Consider the following 20,146-nt stretch of genomic DNA (forward strand, 5'->3'; position numbering starts at 1 on the left):
TTTAATTACTCCTACCAGTGAAACAGGAATAAACTAGAAATGCAACAGGAAATACCAGGATGAAGAAAGAAAACAAACTTCAAAATATGGAGTGATAAAATTGGTATGGAAACATGGAACATATACTTGGCACCAAGTAAGAATGAACATTCCTTTACAGCACTTCTGTAAGCAACTTCTAGAACATTTGTAATAGGTTTGATGTCCTCCAACATCACCTCAGGCAGCCACCAGCACAGTACAGAACACTGGCAGTAAAGGAGGAGTTCAGTAGGAGCTATGGGTACTTGGCCCTTCCAAGCACTAAAAGCAGGGGCTTGCATTTGGTACCTTACTTACAGTTAAGGTCTTCTTAAACCAGGAATCCACAAATTCCTGTATAGATTCATACAATGCTGCAATTTTGTTCTTAAATTCAAGGTAATCTTTTTCAAACTAGAATAAAAGCAAAGAAAAAAATTATCTATAATGCTGCTTTCATTTTATAAAAACAAAATCCTTTCTGTGAAGCTTTTCAGGAATCTGTTTTATCTACCCAGTGTGTGTGTTCAGCACTGCATTAGAAAGAACAGGAACAACACCAGCAGCAAAGGCATTTACACTCCAAGCAAAGCAAACAAAACCTAAGCAGTGCTAGGTTAAATAATTAAAGCCTGATCTTCATGAACACAAAGGAGCACAGAGGAACACAGACAGGCCAAGGAAAACTCAAAACTTCATCAGAGAGAGCAGAGCACACTAACCAGCTACTTGCAGCCCTGCCACAGGAGAGTGCCCATCCCACTGTCTAGGTATGAAACCCACTGAAGGTGAGCTAACTGGCAGGCTCTCTAGAGCACCTTGCAGACTAATGGAGGTTGTAACCAAACTTGGCAGTTCCTACAAGTAATTTGGGCATTTATCTGCAACAATTTTTTCTTAAGAGTCCAAAATACTGAAGGTCTAACAAAAAGAGTTCAATGTAAACTTCTCCCAAAGAGAGAACTGCACATGCTTGGGAAGACAGTACATAATAGCTATTGCTCCAAGCATTTAGGTGTAGAGAAGTCATGCCATTTTTTAACCCCTCCAAATTCTAGTGAACAGCAAATTCCCTCTTTCAGAAAGTATCCACACAGAAGTATTAGAGAAACATATAGCAAGTATTAGAGAAAGACAAGCCATCAAAATCAGAAGAAAAACAAAAGCACTCTCGAGGTTAATGTTTAAAGGGAACTTAATGACATTGACAAGTTTTAGCTCAGGAAGGCAGGAGAGTAAGTAAACACTTCTAGAACTTCTATCGTGAGGCCACTAACTCTGCAAAACAAGCAGGCTATAGCTCAAGAAAAGCAGCTCATTCCCAGCATGTCCAGGATTAAAACACAAGAATTTAAAAAGCCGCTTTAGTTTTTATCATCCTGTTTGGCACTGGGAGTGATATCATTCCCCTCTCCCTCTAAAATGCGCCATTATGTGCCTGTATTAACTTTGCTATAACACTGCCATTACTATTATTTTTATTAATACTGAGTAACATTTATAATTAGACAAATTGTATTTGATGTGTTAACGTACCTAAATCAGTTCTCACTCTGCAGTTCAAAATATATGCATCTCAAAACAATCAGGCTTAGGAAAATTAGTTTGTGGAATTATGTATCACACAAAACCTAGTTTACAAAAAGTTAACAAAAGCATTTGAAGTAAAAAACAAATTTGTCCTAACATTTTCAAATTACATTAAAAGGTATGAGAGTATTGATATTATTGTTACTGCAAATAAATATATGCATTTTTATAATATTCAATATTCTTTGCATAACTCCAGTGAAAAGCTCAGAATTAACAGAGTGATTGTCACACAAGTGCTGAATATAATTACCTCTTTTTTCCTATGATCCAGAACATCATACTGTTTGGATTTTGCATTTGTAGCAATGCTCTGGTATTGAGCAGTGATCTTGTCAATGCCTTCTATTCTTATACTCTGGAGCTCTAAAAGGCTTTCCATAGTATTGCTCATATCTGAAATCTTCTCCAAACGTTTACAGAAGGTCTCAAATTTTCCAAATATGTATTTTTCACTAACAACAAAAAAAAAGAGGGATTTCTATGAAAATCTCTTTGCAACAGATTTTTATTTAACCCACATATATTCTACCAGAGCTGCTATCAAATTTCACACCCAAAAAACATCATACTGTAATGATTACATATCAACAAAAAAAAAAAAATTAAGCTCACCTATATAAACCAAAAAATTGCTTAATCCTTACATGGCAACTAAAAGCCTTTACCACATTTCACAGGAGGAACTCTTTCAAATAAGGTGTTTGCAGGAGAAGAAAATGTGAATGTACAATATCAAGAAATGCCCCATGATTTAAGTGTCAATACATGTAAAACACTCTTTGGCATAGTGAGAGAGAACCCAGCTCAAAGCTGACTGCATTTCCTCACAGTGTTTTCACCCATATTTATGATTCAATTTTTTTAGGATTTCATACAATGCATATGTATTTGTTGTCAATAAATAAATGCCTAATTCCCCTGAAGTCCCATTGGACATGTGCTGAATAAACAAGTGACTGGCAAAAACCTGTTTTTTTCCTGAATAAAAATAAAAAAACCCACTCTACAAAGTCATCTTCTGATTATAAAAAGTACTTAATTTTAATTGAATATTTAGCTTTTCTTTTAGCCAGCAGATATATTTACATCTCATTTATAAATTGTACTCATCAGTACGATTCAATATTGGAGTGAGTTATTTACCTGACATCAAACTGTCTGTCACTTGGATATTCCTTTAGCTCTTCCCTAATTTTCTGAAAGGATGCTTGGTACTTTTCTTTGAGGAAAACGCATTGTTGTATCCTCTTTAGCAATTCTTGCCTAAGGAAGAAAATACAGATGACAGAGAATCATCCTAAGGTCTTCAAAAGAGTACAAATAAAAATAAAATATTTTAGTCAAATCGCAACTTTGCAAAATAAGAACACAAAATTATACACTACATGAAAAACACTCAAAATGTGATGGGTTTGAGTCAAAAGATTTTGACTTGTTATCTATATTAGGTATTTTTTATTTTTATGTTGGGTTTTGTTGTCATCAATCCAAGACTTGCATGGCACAGTTCACAAAGGATGCTGGCTACCAAATGCTTGCAGTTTGGCCATTTCTCATCTTCTGTACTGAGTATTGCTGATTGGTTTTCCTTTGTTTGTTTCTTTGGTCTTTTTCTAAGACTGGAGAAATATTTTTCCACAGTAGAATAAGGATAAGGAGAGTCTTGTTTCTTTTAAAAGATACACCAGGAAGAGCTTAGCTCCTAAGGGCACAGATAGTTACATCTCACACACAATTGCTCATTAACCCTGAGGCGCCACGTGAGATACACGGATGAGGCACGGAAACCTGCCATAAGCCATTTGCCCAGAGCTGTTCCTCACTTTGGCTTTGTCTTTCATCTTCCAAAAGATTACTGGGGATTTAAATTATAGTCAAATTTATAGGCTGAAACAATTAACTGGGACAAACTTTTGCAGAGATAGCAGATTAAATAAATTAGAAAAATGTCTCTAAAATAAATTCGGCTATAATAAACAAAAAAATAGTATTCTACTTTTACTTACATTAATCCTTTAGAATAAACATAATCAGTACTTAATTGACTACAGGTAATTTCTGAAAAATTCCCTTTATCTTCACTAAAATGCATGAGGAATCAAAATTGCTAGATTTACTTTTATGTCTCCTAGCCAGTTACTTCAGTGTCACTTTGACTTGGCTGGAATTTAAGCAGAGACATCCAGACTATCTGCTTTGATGAGGCTTGTAACACCTTTTCCTTTTCATGTCAATACCCTTAATCTTACTGCAGTCAGACCATTCCAAAAGACTATTCCAATTATCAATTTCCTAGTTGACAAATTCAGATGCCATGTTCATTTTAACTCCTCTAGGTGATTTCCCCCTCCATTTTTGCATGAAAATAATTGACCTGCTCTTATAGTATGTGCTCTTCCTATGTTACCTGCACTTGTCATCCTTCAGCTACACTTGTTCTGCCAGTGACATCAGCATTCACCACCTAATGAATAAGTTTCATACAAACACCTCTGTGCTTTCATTTCTGCTGAGTGTAGCACTTGGACAAGTAGCTGTAGAGCAGCTAACTCATCACTTCCCTGAAATGTCCCACAATACAACTGAGTTGTGATTTTGGTCCTGCTATATATTGTTCCCTTCCTCAAACTGACTTTCATGTCCAGTAACAGCAAAATATAAATCCTGGATGGAACTTTGCCAGTCTGTCCTTGGAGCTTTTTTATGAAGTATTTCAGCTCCCAGTTCCAATTTCTTAAGTGTGTTTTGGTCTAAAAAAATCCATGTGGACAATATATTGAGTGCTGCATACTAGCATGTATTGCACAGTTTCCAAGAACAGGTTTTTTCAAAACACATTGTAAATTAATTTTTGCAGAGTACTTAATTCTACACAGAATTAGCAGTTGCCAGCTTAAAATTAACATAGGAATCAATGACTAGTAGGAGGACAAAGGGCTACTTAAATTTACCCATTAATAATCTTGATGATTAATCTGTAATTTTACTTCTAATGTCAACAACAGAAGAGGAAATTATTAAAATTCTATCACCTGTCCAGGTCCCAGATTTTTGAAACCCCTTCACATAGATAGGTCTTGCATGTGTTAATCATTTGATTGGTGATTTTAAGAAACAGGGATGTCATACGCTCGGACGTGTTATAGTACGGTGATGTACAGTAGATCATAAAGACAGTGTTCATTAAACTGGGAATGTGTTCCAACACTTTTACCTATAACAGCAAAAAAAAATGGGAAAGACAGCAATCAGAAAGAAATCAGAGAAAAAAACCCCAGAGTTTCCTGGAATTTAACACAATGACAGCTCTGGGAATATGTTTATCAGTGGATAAACATCTTTTTGTGATTTTGCCATTACGAAATGGACCATCCAATTCACTATCACACCTTGACCAAGTCAAAAAGCATGGGAAAAGGGCAATGAATAAGTGAATGAGTCCTTTACAGATTGGGATTTTCCACAGGAAAACCAGAGGCTCTACTCTGCTTGGCCATAGCCTCTAGTATAAGAAGATGCTGTAATCTACTTTGCAGAGGAACATAGTATCTGAGAAAAAGAGCTCTCTTCCACTGCTGGAAAAGAGCTGGATTTCTGTAGGAAGAACAACAAGAAAGTTGGCCTTTGCTCATTTTCTCTAGATTTGCACAGAAGAGAAATCCAGAAGGGGGAGGCTAGGCAAAAATAATCCCACTTTCACTGGACACTGAACTATAGAGTTTTATATCCCAGAGAAATATTTCAGAGAAATGCATGCAAGCCAGATACACTGAGAACCCAGAACAAGAGACTGGTCTAGAAAAGAATTTTAAAAGTATGGTAAAGGTATCAAAAAGTCAAATCCTATATGGCAGAACAGTGAATATTTGCAGAAGAAGTGCAGTGTAAAATACCAGAATAGATTCAAAAGAGATCAAGCTTTGAAAGTATTATTTAGAAAAATTGCTACCAGTTGGATTATGTGTAAATGTTCTGAACTATGCAAGCTTACACATTTTTGTCTGATGTCTGTATCATATTCTTATTTTAAAAAATGAACTCTGAGACCCATATGGTTATGAAAATAAATTTTATTGACAGTGCAACCTACAAGAGAAAGAGCTTTAACCTGTAAAATAAGTTGAAGCTAACCGATTTCAATTCAACCCAAGATTTAAGATCATTTTATAAAACAATCACAAGGAATTCCTAACTAAAGCATGCAGACGGAAGAGCTGCCATATGTGAGACCCAAGCTCACAAAGGCAATTCAGCTCATTACTGGGTTAAGAAAAACACAATTTGATGCTTAGTTTTTTCATATCCTTCAATTATCTTCTGGAATGATAACTCCTTTAAACAAGGCATTATTATTTTTATTATCTGGTTAACTTAAAATTAGTAAGCTCAATTAACAAATGCCTAAGGAGTTAAACTGCCTGCTAATAATTAAGTGAAAGAGTTAAATATTAAAAGGAAAAATAGCTTTTTTACAGCAACAAAAGCCCCTTCCTTTCTTTTTTGAATTTCACATTAAGTGCCTTTACAGTACTTACAGGTGAAGCATGGGCAAGTGGACCAAAAAATTTATCCAACGTATATAAATATCGCACATTGTCCTTAGCTTCATTGGCAGCAATTGTTATACTACGATCCTGAACGGATGAGAAAAAAAGAAAAGAACAGAATTATTACTGTGAAAATTTTCTGATCAGGTTCTTTCTCTTTTACAGCACACAAGGCTATGATTAAATCTTGCAAACACTTTCCCACAGAAGTGCTTTCAAATATGCTATTTATTTTTCACAGGAGAAATAACTGCTTCTACATGCAAAAATTGGTAAGATCTTCCAAGGTCAGCTACATCTTGGATGTGGTTTATAGGTCTGTACTTAAACCTCCAAAGCTTTTTCCTCCCCATGGATCCAACTTAGATTTTAGAATGATTTCTGCACAGGAACCGTTTTACAGAACTCAGATAAGATCCCTGAAACATTACCAGGGTGCTTCCCAACATTGTTTAATAAACACTTGTGAAGGACAATGAGTTCACAACTAATGCCTGTATATCCTTATGCTCATGTCAGGTGGAACTATTCACTACTTAGAGAGCTAGTTCATAGGAAGAAAGAAATGTAGTTCATCATCCTTGGCTTGTACTGGCTCTGTACAGACACTTTCTTTTATCCAAATTCTATTTATCATAAGAGCCTGCAAATATGGTAATCACAAAACCAAAAAATCTTCCAGGTCTATTCTTAAAACAGTAGAATACTTTCTTAAGCAATAGAAGACCTACATTCTAGGGGTGGGGGTGGGTGGGGGTCTCATTGACTGTGTATGATCTACAGCTTATTTTCTGGCTTGCCCACAATTTTGCCTGATAAGTTTACATTACAGGTATCCACTTATATGAAGCAGCAGTTGTGCCCCCAGAAGTCTGCTCTCAAAAATTCTAAAAGCATCATGAAAGACTTTCAGACTTCTACAGTTGGCCTGCACAGGGTTCAGCTTGTTAGAGACAGAAAAATGTTGTACTGCTGCACTGCTTTACTTTTGCACAACCTTTCCACCTATAATGTTAATAAAAGCAATATTACAAAAGCAATTACTTCTTTTCAAGTTATCTATTTAATTTCAGGATCATTGATGCTATATGCTCCAACAAAGGGATAATAAACCACAGTGTAAAACCAGCATAAACACTGAAAGTTATTTTTATTTTTAGCATTGTGTTCAGTTCTCTATATATCACAAATACAGTACTGTAATAATTTAAAATTCTAATTAGAAAGAAGTAATTACCAGTTCCTTCCACTGTTGTAATGTCTTTGATCTTGCTGCCTGAAGAATACTTATAATTTTCTTTACTCTTGAACTCTTGATCTCATCTAAAAGGCTTTGAAGAAAGATATATACTTAATACTCTCTCTCTGGAATAAAAGTTTACACTTTTTTTTTTTTTAATCCTCTTTTTTAAGACTCTGTGAGAAATAATGCAGGGATTTCACCTGTTAAATGATGACATTCTTGACTTCCAGTGTTCCAGCTCTGCAGATGGACCAACATCATCAGCTTCTCTTCTAATTTGTTCACTCTCAACTAAAACTTGTCGAATCTGTTTGGTCCAAATTGTGACCACTTCTTCAAGTTTCTCAGTGACCTCTCTGTTAGTGCCTTCAAAACCATGGAATTGGACAGTTTTATAAGCACCAAGAAATAAATACAGAAATTTAAACTCCAGAAGCTGTGTTCTTGCCAAACATAATCTGAGACCATGTAAACTCTGTATATTTGAATCACTGACCAACAGGAAAAGATTAAGACTGTAACAACAAGATGGACACAGATAATATTTGTGTCTTACTCTATTACTATTGCATTTCCTTTACAATGGAAAGAGTTAGAAATACAGTGAGTTATTAAGAAATTGTAAAATGCTATTGTTGAAAGAGAAATAACTACTCTTTTTCTTACAAAAACACATATGTAAATAAGTATATTTTTTATAAATACAGTGGTTTTATTCACAGAGTCAGAAAACATTGGATAAGATTTTCCCAGCATCAAAGAAAGTGAATAGTACACACACTAGTACATGGATTCATTCAGCAATTACTTGGCTAGTAAACTAGGAGGGATTCAGACAACTGCTTGCACGATATATCAAGCAACTACCTAATTCTTTAAGATCTATGAACTAAATTATGGGCAAATGATTGATGATCTTATAATTAAACAATCACAAACCTGGCAAGACTAAGCAGAAAAATGTAAACAGCTTAGGGAAAATGAATTAATTCTTCAAAGTAAATGTTTACTTATAACATTTATTTTATAAACAGCATCATTTTGTTTGCCTTGGTGTAGGAATTACTCACCTGCAGTTATGTAGTCAGATGGGTTCTGTAAGTTTTTGACATAAACATCAATATCCACTTTTTTGAGCTGAATTTTATCTTCTATATTCTGTCTAGATGATGACAAAGTACCCACAAATTTATCCACTGAATACAGAAACTCTTGTATCTGGCTGTTCTTCAAGCCTTCTTTCACAGCTCCCCAGTTCTGGTTATTTTATGATTTATGCAAAAATCAAAAAATGAGGGTCATGCTTGCTTTTTTTTTTTTTTTGATCACAAAATGTATTTTTCATTAGAGAAGTATTTCTTATTCATGGCAGTATATAAGGATTTATCAACATGACCTTTAAAATATACTCATCAATACTTTGAAGCGTGCATTGACTAAATTACTTGGTAAGAAAAGAAGAAACAGACCAGCAAAAGGCTCTAAGAAATAAAAGTCTCTGACTTCACTCTGACTTGAGTCTGAAGTCAGCTGTCACTCATTTCACACTGGATTGTATTTTGTTTAGCTTTATTTTTCTCCTTCTGAACAGAGAAAACAGACTCTAAAATCCCATTCTGCTCCTGGGGAGAGAAAATGACAGTGTATGGTAGCAGCATACACACCACCATTCTCAGCAGACAATGAGCTTCTTTGTACTTGCCACCTCTGATCGTGTGCTTCCAGAGGCACCTGAACAAACTGATGCTTTATGAGTGCCACAGAAGGAGGACAACTCAAAGAAGCTGGATATTCTGAATATAACACTGTTCATGCTGTCTCCAAGAATAAAGTCATAGAGTGAGCCCTTGTGCTGCCAGGACTTGACACTTCTTACAATCCAGGTTTTATCTAGTTTTCATAAAGTCATCACAGCTTTAACTTGGTATGGTTGCTGTGTTATATTCTCCTTTGTCCTAATAATTAAAGCTGGCACTATTGCTAGAAAATGAACAGTAGCTACATGAATTTCAAACATTTGTATATGTACAAATTGCATTACTCTCATAAAGGCCTATATTGGACTTTTATCTTCTTATATCCTCTGTTCTAGGTCCAACAGGTGCACAAAAAGAATTGCAGCAGCCACATGCCTTACTTGCATGTGATCTTGAGAAAAAAAGACTGACTGTTTGATTACCTGTTGGGATTTCAGTGCTGGTATCATAATCTGGGACAAGAAGAATTCCAGGCCCTGAAGGATATTTCCATTAGTACAGTCAAACATGCCAAAATTCACCTCCTTTGGGAAGAAACAAAAATTAGCACAATGCATGTTGACTTCTGCAGCATTACACTGCTTGAGTGACATTTAGATATGGGACAGACACATTCACAGTCCATAACTGTGCAACATGACTATCTCTGAAAGTCAGAAAAGGCTGTTACTGTACTTTTTTATACACAACACAGTACTTTTATGTGAGAGGCCAGGAAACCTTATGTTAGTTTCAAGACTTATCTCTATTTTAAAAGTCTAAAAGACAGAGTTTAAGTGTAGCATTTCAATAATTTAGGCTCATTACTTAAAATCTTCCACTTTAGGTCCTTATTCCCTATTGTCATTAAAATTTATATTTTAATGACTAATTAATAATGATTTTTATTAATTAAAATCCTGGGGTTTAATAATACCGCAGTAGCTAATTTATAAATTATTAGAATTTTACTTTATCACAAATGCTTACTCTCATGAAAAAGAACTTCTGTTAATCATACAAGTAGACATTTTCATGAAAGTATTCCCTATTTTTTTCTGACTGCAGTTGCATGAATAAAGGTCTGAGAAAATATGAACATGTGAATACTGCATGAGTTTGCTCTGACCTGAGAGACATTTGATGCAGTTACAACTTCATCTGATGTTCTTAGGAAAAATGCACAAGTTCCTGTAAAGTCCTGAAAAATAGCACCAAATGCATACACTTAAAAAGAATACAAGTATACAATAAAGTATTTTACTTAAAAATTTATCTACCCTAAAAATGTGCTGGAAAAAATCCTGTAAAAAATCAATGACTAAAAGAGATAGTGAAATTGTTTGCAGGATATTTGAAAATCTGTCCTTCTCAAATCAAATAGTGGTTTTTCCCTGCTTAACACAAGAATGCCAAAAATGCCCTTTTGGACAGACTGGTTCAATGTTGTACCTCCACTAAGAAAATGCAGTACAGGGAGAGCTTGTGAGCTAGGCTATTTCTTGTTATTGTACTTGAAAGATACTTATTTTGTTTATTTATCCATTAAACCTAATAACAAACCTAATAAAAACTCAACTGCCACAAATTTGAAAATCCATTCTAGCTGGCCCATTTGGCAGAGGAATGAAACTCACTTTTCCCCTGAGAGCAAGAAAGAATTCTTCTGCTATGTCTTTTCTGGCATTACAATATTAACATAAGCTCTTTGGGGCTGACAAGAAACAACAACAATAACAACAAAAATGAAAACCAAAGCATCACCAGGCCATATTCAAAGACCATTGTATATGAAGAGTCAATTTTCCCCAAAAGAGATGGAAAAAATCAAAATTAATCAAAAATCTTAATGACCACTCTGAATATGCTGTTGACTAATGCTTAGATATTACAGGGGGGAGGTCATTATAAGAATTTGAATGGAAGAAAGGATTTCTTAAAGGTATTTTATGAGTAATGTGTAGCATTATTATATGAAATGGCATAGAAAACCACTGAAGAATTGCACTTTTAAACTAGAAGTACACAAGCCCTGGAAAACACTTAACACGCAGTCATTAAAAATTATTAGGATCTGCAATTTTTTTACAAGGACTTATTTGACCTGCTTTCCTCTCAGATAGTGAAATCACTACTTCTTTACTGATGAAGGCCAACCTCAGCCTAAGAAATGCTGGGAGACCCTGCATTATAAGAACAGGGAGTAAGTACCTAAATATCTCTCCAAGGATTACAAAAAAATTGTATAACACTGCAGAACTGTTAAGGCTTTTCAATATTTTACTTTTTAAATGTCATCTAAAGATTTTTTTCAACCATACCTCTGTGGAACCCATGGTAATAAATAAATTCTTCTGAGGCAAATTGTTTGTTGACCCATCAGGTCTCAATGATGCATTCGACTTTTGCTAGCAATTAAAATACAAATAGGAGGTTAATAAAGTAAAAGCTATATCATACAAATACTTCCTCAATTTGAATATGTGAATTATAACTAAGTCCATTTTGATTCACTTTGTAATTCCCAGATAGAAATCATGAGCTTTTTATCTGGAGAATAAGCTTTGCCTGAATCCCAGTAAACAATTTCACAGACCCATTATTTCAGGGAAAAAACCAACAAGAACAATAACAACAAAAACAAGAAAGAGGAAAAGTTTCAGAAAAGAAAACAAAATTAAATCTGAACTGATTCCTACTGAAACTTCCTCTATGAGAACAAACTGAATGTCTCACAGAAACAATCATGTGCTTGGTCTGCAAAGTCAAAATGTAATTGTGAATGGGATTCACAAGCAATGACACCAGCTACATCCTGTCAACAAAGCAAAAAAATTTAGCTTTCTGCCCATTTCTTTAAGCAGACATCACAGAAAAACTTTCTCTCAGGGAAGCCTTGCTGCCACTGGTCCCTCTCCACTGACACGTATCTTTAACCACTTCTCTTTGAAGGAACAATAAAGCCTAAAGTTAATAAAGATCTGCTTCCCTCTAATTACGTGTCACGTATTTTGGAAAATAATCTGTTGAAACTTGGAAGAATGTGACAGAAAAAAATGTGGGTCAAGCTTGTAGGTTTATCTCTAAAGCTGAGGAGAGCCTTCTTTCTAGGAAGTCAAGTGTTCAGCTCCTGCTAGACTGAACATGAGATGTGTGATATACAGGGGTGGCTCCTCACTTCCACCCCAAATCAGCATCTGCTGACCCCTGCACGTGGTTTCAAGTGAACATCATGCATCTAAGATGGTGAAAAAGAGAGATGAAGAGATGAGAAGCAGCAAAGAAAGGATCTTTGATAAATCTTGGTAAGGACATGCCTACTAGTCAGGCCAATAGTCTGCCCTGCTCAGTATTTTGTTTCCAAGAACAACACGGCACATCTAATTCTGCCTTGAGTAAACTCCAGTTCTCCAATGTGCTTGAAATCAAACTGCTAGAGATGGCATTTATACTTTCCATCAGAAACATTTTTATGCTATGATGCTTCTGAAACAGAACTCTCCCTTTTTTTTTTTAACGGTTAAAAGGGTCAAAATAAAATAAAATTAAATGCAGCAATGAAACATTTCATTCAACCCAGGCTAGGCATTTATTCCTAATTTGTCAGTTAAGGAAAACAATGTCAAGATTTTTAGTTTCATCTTGATTTAAGTCAGAGAACAAGACATTCATCCCAGAAATGTGCAGGCCTAGTCCCAGTGTAACGAAAAACTGATTAAACTGTTTTGACAGCAGAGCTCATTCTGTGATTTGCAAAGTCTCTAATCAATTCCAGTAACACTCAAAAGTTCTTTAAATTTATCTAAGTTATAATGATTCTGTAATTCATTCTGCATTTAACTGATGATCCAGAATTATCAGTTGAGGAGTTTTTCTCCTCAACAAGCCCAAAATACCATCACAGGGTGAATTAGCTCTCCCTACCATGGCTCCTCACTGCACAATTTGAAAGGATTGATGAAGGACTGATGAAGGACTACTGCAATTCTGGAAGCCCACAACAGTTGTGTTAGAAAATGTCAAGGTCACTTGGCAACTTCTGATATCACACACTCAGTGGATGCTGAACAAATTATTTCACTCTTTATGCAGAAGCTTCTCCTTAAAACTTAAAGGGAGAAAAATACAACTTGGGGACCACAACTGCCTTATTTCTGGTCACAGTTTTCCAAGCTTATTTTCTGCAGAATGGGACAGATCTGAACATGATGCTACCTTAATTTAGAAGGAAATTACATCATTTTTCACCCTCTTGAATGAGTGCTTTGTCCATAGTGAAGTTGGTGCAGTTCAAACCAAAAGAAAATAAACTGGTTCTTACACAGACAATTCCCCCATTACTATAATACTTATGCTAGCTAATCTAGTATTTTAAAGTCTGAATACCATGAACACTTTGTCTCAATTATCTTTATCACTTTTGAAATCTGAATTTTTATCCTACTTGGCAATTTTAGTTTTCTTTTGTGAAAACGAACAGTGTCAAACTACACTACAAGGCATCCTGCAATTTCCATGAAAGCCAAGATGGAAGTATTTAAACAGTGAGGTCCAAATTCCTTCCACACCATTCTTTCCACACCAGAATTCAAAAAAATCCATTAAGATTTTTTTGAATTCTGCAAGTCATGTGATTTTTTTTTTTTAAATGCAAATTTGTTTTTGCAGAAGCAAGAATGCAAACATACCTGCAGTGCATCTTGATAAAAAAAGAGCAACTTTTTAAGTCCATAAGGGGCAAAGAACTGTTCTATTAGTTGAAACTAAAAAAAAAAAGAAAATTGTAGATAATTGTGAGATAGCTTCAAATCACTGGAAATTTTAGAAATATTTCTTGTAACAACAATTTAATCAGTATTTACCTTGTCATCAGAAATAATAATCTCCTCCACTTGCTGCTCACTCAAGTCTATCCCATCTGCTAATCTTGATATCAAATACCTGTGTCTTCCATCTATCTGAGCTCTTCTCTCCTCTTTGGTTTCTTTGGCTTGCTTGGCTAGTTCTTCTCTGCTTTCACTGAAAAGTACTTTACTTTTCTTAACAGTGGACTACAAAATAGAAGTTTTGTTACAAAAAGATTATTTTTCCTCACTTAAAGATTGTATTTTATATTGTTGATCTTTAAGCTGGTTTCATAAACTACGTATCTATCAGAAACATGAAAAAATTACATGTAAGGAATGTACAGGGAAAAGTAATAATTAACTTGCTAGGCCTGAATTATTTCTCAGTATAAAGCTGCTATGAAAACTACATATCTGAAAATCCAGGATCTCAGAACCAAATGTCGATCCATGCTAAGGTCACAACATAAATTTAGTACTATAACAGCTTTCATTCAAATCTCAGCTTTGTGAATCCAGGTTCCAAACTTCTATAGGTCCATATTCTAGATTTGGGATCAATCTCTACACTGCCTGCATTTTAATATATAGTATCAAGTTATACCCTAAAGGAAATAAATAAACCAAATCACTATAAAATCAGTTACTGCAGGAATAAATACACATTTGATGATTAATTTACAGATCATATAAAGGCAGCAGTGCAATTATAAAGAGGGAGATTTATGTCAAAAAAGTATTTTCATAAATCTTCCTAACAGTGTGAACAAGACTGAAAATAGATATGGTGACTAACACTTTTAAGTCAACAGAAAATCCTCGGAAGACATATGGAAAACTAAAGATTTGGGTAAATAAGTAACCACACAGATCATTTCCCTCTACACACAGCTCCCACTGACATGAGTATCTGGGGTTTGGAAATGTCTGAAGTGTCTCTGTACCTTACAGTTTTTACTGGAGAGAAAAAAAGATAAATTACATCACTCGCCAGTACTCTACACTGGCAATTGGAATTGTAATTAATCAACCCTACTCTTGGATTAAAAAACAAGAAAGCTTGCCAACTTGCACCTTTGCTTCCTACCATTTGGTCTTACCACAGACTCTGAATGGATGTTTTTCACCTACTCTCTACCTGAACCTCTTAGACACCAGGAAACAGTGACAATATCTGAATACATGTAGTTGTTGGTCAATACCCTTTTGATATCTCTAAAAGCTAATCATGATTCACTATGTAGTTCCCAATTAAACTATGTCAGCCTTTTATCATCTCTGGTTTCCATGTCAACAACTGGATCTCTTTTTTTGAATATGCCTTCCCCGATGCAGCATGACCTTATTCAAGCATTCTCAAACATTCCTCATGGCAAAGGAAGGGTATTAACCAGTGAATGATAAAAAAAATCTCTCAAAGAACCTAAAATCTGAGCAACACACATTATGAGCACAGAAAGTCAGTGCCCTAATACTGTAGACACTTTTGAGTCGTTCACTGTTTATTTTTCCTTGCAACTAACAGAGACTGAAGGAACTCAGCATGCTTCAATATTAGACAAGCTTTTGTCAGTGAAGACTTAAAGAAAAATCTATGTAGAAGAACATTCAGCAGACAAAAGGTCACCCACAACCTGTTTTAGAACAAAAACACTTGCCGGAAGCACAGTAGTCAGAGATGATCCTGTGGCATCAGATCCTAGCTCGCTGCTCCTTGTCTGCAAGTTCCCTCCATGTCTATTCTTGCTTTCTGTCTCTAGTTAAAAGAAATTATAATTTCTAATTATTCAAGTACAACAAATGCATTTACAATACCTGCAGTGTTGTGTCTTCATATTTGCTAGCTAACATCTTCTCATACTGGGGAAAATGAGACCATTTTATTTCTCAAAAAATGATATTTACATCCCATATTGGCAGCAAATAGGATCTCCAGTGGAGCGTGCAGTAATGCTTATGAGCAGCTCACCAAACTTCCATGAATTACTGTTTAATCTATTTTATATAAATAATAAGGTTGTGCCTAAAACTCGAATTCTAATAGCACTGATTTCCATATAAATTTTCTATCAAGTTGTATTTCTTTTCGCCTGATTAATATGCACAGGATCATAGAATGGTTGGGATTGGAAGGGATACTGCTCAAGCAGGGTTACTTAAAGCCAGTTGTCCAGGACAGTTTCCATATGTCTTTTGAGTATCTCCAAGGATGGAGACTCCATAACCTCCCTGGGCAATCTGTGCCAGTGCTCGGTGACCTTCACAGTGACTCCTGATGTTCACAGAGAACCTCCTGTGTTTCAGTTTCCACCATTTATTGCCTCTGGTCCCATCACTGCACACCATGGAGAAGAGCTTGACTCCCTCTTCTGTACACCTCATCTTTACATGGTCCCTTCAGAAGACCTTTAGATGGTCTTCTCTATTTACATGCATAGAGAAGATCCTACCCTTTCCTCACAGGACAGGTGCTTTGCCGCCTTCATCATTTTCATGGTCCTTCACTGGACTCTTTCCAGTACATCCACGTCTCTCTTGTACTCCAAAGCCTAAAACTGGACACCCTACTCCAAGTGAGGCCTCACCAGTGTTGAATGGAGAGGATGGATCATCCCCCTTAACTTGCTGGCAATACTCCTTATCCATCCCATGGTATCATCAGCCTCCTTTGCCACAAGAGCCATTCTTGGCTCATGTTCAACTTGCTGTCCACCAGGAATCTCAGGTTCTTTCCTGCCAATCTGTTTTCCAGCTGTTCAGCCCTCAGCTAGTATTGTTGCATGAACTTGCTCATCCCCAGGCACAGGAATTTTCTCCAGCCTCTCTAGGCTCCTCTGGATGGCAGCACAACCCTCTGATTCTTTGGCCAAGCCTCCCTTTTATGTGCTATCAGCAACCTTGCTGTGGGTGCCCTCTGCCTCATCCTCCAGATCATTAATGAAGATGTTGAACAGGACTGGACCCCCAAAGTACACTGCTACCTTCTGGGCTCCAGCCCGACTTCGTGCCGCTGATCACCACCCTCTGAGCTTGTCTGTTCAATGTTTTCAATCCACATCACTTTCTGCTCAGACAACCCACACTTCCACAGCTTCTCTATGAGGATCTTACAGGAGAAAAGGGGAAATTTAAATTGCAACTGCTCATCAGTGGTACTTTGTAACCCAGGAACAATCTGGCATAGAGAGCAAGAAGGTCCAGCTGCAGAAGGGGTTAAGATGGCTGGAAGCAGGAAGGAATACCAGAGGCAGAACAATCCCTTGTAAGGGAGTATAGTTTCTTTTGGTGATAAGGAACAGCCACAGCTTTTTCTTGTAGCCATCCTGGAACGCCTGGCTCAGAATCTACCTTTGGGCAGCAGAGCTGGTGCCGGGGGATGGAGCCAAGGCTAGGCTGGGGTGCTCCATGCTGATGCTCACAGGAGTGGTGCTGGTGCATGTGTATATAAGGAATTGCTTCAAGAAGCATCTATGCAGACTTCCTGTAGAATCAGTTATGGTTTAAAGACTGTCCAAAGCATTGTTTATTTTTTTTTCTATATTTCAGCACAAATGTGTGTCTAACTCACCTCCGGGGGAACAATAAAAAATTCTCAACAGGAGAATGTCAAAGGCCTTACTAAAGGAAAGGCAGACTATAGTCACTGCACTCCCCTCACCTACCAAACCAAACATTTCATTTCAAAAGGAAATTAGATTGTTCACATTTCTTCCCTTGCTAAATGCATGCTGATTACTCTCAGGTACCTTCTTGTTCTTCATGTGCCTGGAAACGGTATCCAGGATTAGCTGCTCCACCACCTTCCCAGGGACTGAGGGGAGGCCAACTAGCCTTTAGTTCTCCTTTTTGCCCTTCTAGCTTTCCTCCAGGCCTCACAACCTTCTCCCAGTTGCCATGAATATTTATTCAGTACTAACACTAACATGATCCTCTTCCACAAGATCAGTGAATACATAAGCAAAGTGGACATGGGTAAGGGATGCACCCACAGGCACAGAGGTAGATGGCTACGTTCAACAACTTTTGAACTAACTAATTTAATCTATTCTCACTGTTAAAGTATTTCAGAAAAGAAATACCATATTATCTGTCATATTGTAAAGTACAATATAATGGACTACTACTCATTTTAATTTTTAAAAAATTGTTTGAATCATATTACTATGATTCAACTCTAGGAAATCTTATATAGTATCAGAGTTGCACAGTGGATGACCCTGTAGATACATACATACATACATATATATATATAAACATATATGCATTTGTTTATTTATATGTATATATTTATTTATAAAGCTGAAAACTGCACATTCAGCACATACAGTCCCTACACTAGCAGATTCAGAACAGCACACCCAGTATATATAAACTTAAACACTCTACTTAATAATTGGTTTCTCATTTTCTTCCTGGATTTTTTTTCCCCATACAAAGGTGATATTAAGTACTTATTACTTTTCCCTTACCTTTCTTTATAGCAATGAGAGGTGGAGAGAGATCAATATGAGGCTTAGAAGAAAGTTGCGTTGCTCTCAGTTGCTCTGACTCCTGCTGTGCAGAGTGACCATGAGAGGAACAGGGCTCGTCTCGTACCGCTAATTCGGTTTCACCTCCCACAGTCTCCTCCATCTGCACCACCCCAGAAAAATCAACCTAAATCAACAATACAGAAAATAACTACACAGTGTAACATTGTAATAAAGATACCTCCAGTATTTTTATCCCTGTTACAGCAACAATATGATAGACTATCAAGGAAAGGGGGAAAAAATACGTATACTTTCAGTCAGTCATTTAAAAAGAGAAGATCTAAGCAGTTTTCGAAATGATAAAATCTTCTTTAAGGGTGCCTGTTACCAAAACTTTATTTCTAATTACATAACTATACTTTCTGTCCAGTCAGACTGCCGCAGGTGGGAACTCACGCACTGGGGACAGGTTAAGCTCCTTGGGAAGCTCCTGCAGGCGCAGGTCCCGCCGCGAAGTGCGGGGCACCGAGCGCCGACGGCCGCTTCTGCCGAATCCCAGGCAGGGCTTTATGCCCCTGGTCTCTCCTGGGCGCTCGGAGCCGCTGGCAGCTGCTATGGCAACCCCGACACAAACCCAGCGGGCAGCCCAGCCCCCGCCAGGCACCTCGCCCGTCCCCATTCCCCACTGCATTCGGCAAGCCGGTGCTCGTTTCTTAACGACCTGTCTTTTAAAAAGCGAAAAAGTAGTTTTCTCTCACGTATAAATTAAACCCTAAGCACGCAGTTTCCCCGAGCCTCAGCGATTGTGAGGTGCCGAGCCAGGGGAGGCCGTGGGGAGAGCTGCATCCCACGGCCAGAGCTCCCGGCACATCCCTGGCTGCACGGCAGCGCCCTGGGGTCTGGGCAAGGCCGTGGGGAGAGCTGCATCCTGGCCGTGGTGAGGGCTGCATCCCGGCCGTTGTGAGGGCTGCATCCCGGCCGTGGTGAGGGCTGCATCCCGGCCGTGGTGAGGGCTGCATCCCGGCCGTGGTGAGGGCTGCATCGCGCGGCCACAGCTCCCGGCACATCCCTGGCTGGCACGGCAGCGCCCTGGGGCTGGGCAAGGCGTGAGGAGAAGCCGTCACCGCGGGCCGAGTGAGGAGCTCCCCTTCTCCTCCGCCGGGATAGGCAGCTTCCACACGTATCTGAAGGCACCGCGTGAAGTGCAGCTTAGCCTGCTTATCCTTTTTCATTACAGAATCTGTTAGGTTGGAAAAGACCTCTGAGGTCATGGAGTCCACCCAGGCTGACCCAACACCGCCGTGTCAAGCAGACCATTGGCAGGGAGCCACATCCAGTCATGTCCTGAACACCTCCAGGGACGGTGACTCCATCACCTTCCTCTGGCAGCCCATTCCAACACACAACAACTCATCCCGTGAAGAAATCGCTCCGTGTGCTTTATTTTCCCAGACGACACCCACTGCAGTAGGCGGCCACTCCAACCCAAAGCTTTGACACCTCAAAAGAGTCGTGGAGGGTTTTTTTATTGGCTTTTTTTTTTTTTCAAAACTATTTCGACGACTTTGAACGAGGCCCCAGCAGCACACAGTGCGCTCTTTAACAGAAATACTGTTTAAAAAAAAAAAGAAAAAAAAGTAAAGAAAAGGAAGAGGAGGGTGAGGAGGCGGTGTCACCAACGGCAGCG

General features: G+C 37.7%; 1 protein-coding gene across 1 annotated transcript in view; it reads right to left on the reverse strand.

The window, feature by feature from the left end:
- Nucleotides 1–18,619, reverse strand: part of LOC131568812 (dynein axonemal heavy chain 5-like) — a 147,605-nt gene extending 128,986 nt beyond the window's left edge. The window contains exons 1-15 of the mRNA XM_058820918.1: nt 18,457–18,619; nt 15,646–15,743; nt 14,003–14,191; nt 13,829–13,903; nt 11,462–11,548; nt 10,270–10,341; nt 9,584–9,685; nt 8,475–8,661; nt 7,605–7,770; nt 7,399–7,492; nt 6,150–6,248; nt 4,647–4,828; nt 2,758–2,877; nt 1,865–2,066; nt 340–435 (exon numbers count right to left, since the gene is read on the reverse strand). Coding sequence (XP_058676901.1) covers nt 340–435; nt 1,865–2,066; nt 2,758–2,877; nt 4,647–4,828; nt 6,150–6,248; nt 7,399–7,492; nt 7,605–7,770; nt 8,475–8,661; nt 9,584–9,685; nt 10,270–10,341; nt 11,462–11,548; nt 13,829–13,903; nt 14,003–14,191; nt 15,646–15,743; nt 18,457–18,619 — 1,932 coding nt within the window. The remainder of the gene's footprint in view (nt 1–339; nt 436–1,864; nt 2,067–2,757; nt 2,878–4,646; nt 4,829–6,149; nt 6,249–7,398; nt 7,493–7,604; nt 7,771–8,474; nt 8,662–9,583; nt 9,686–10,269; nt 10,342–11,461; nt 11,549–13,828; nt 13,904–14,002; nt 14,192–15,645; nt 15,744–18,456) is intronic.
- Nucleotides 18,620–20,146: the final 1,527 nt, after the last annotated feature.

The sequence above is a fragment of the Ammospiza caudacuta genome, chromosome 1 (genome assembly GCF_027887145.1).
Source record: "Ammospiza caudacuta isolate bAmmCau1 chromosome 1, bAmmCau1.pri, whole genome shotgun sequence".
In the NCBI taxonomy this organism is placed as follows: domain Eukaryota; kingdom Metazoa; phylum Chordata; class Aves; order Passeriformes; family Passerellidae; genus Ammospiza; species Ammospiza caudacuta.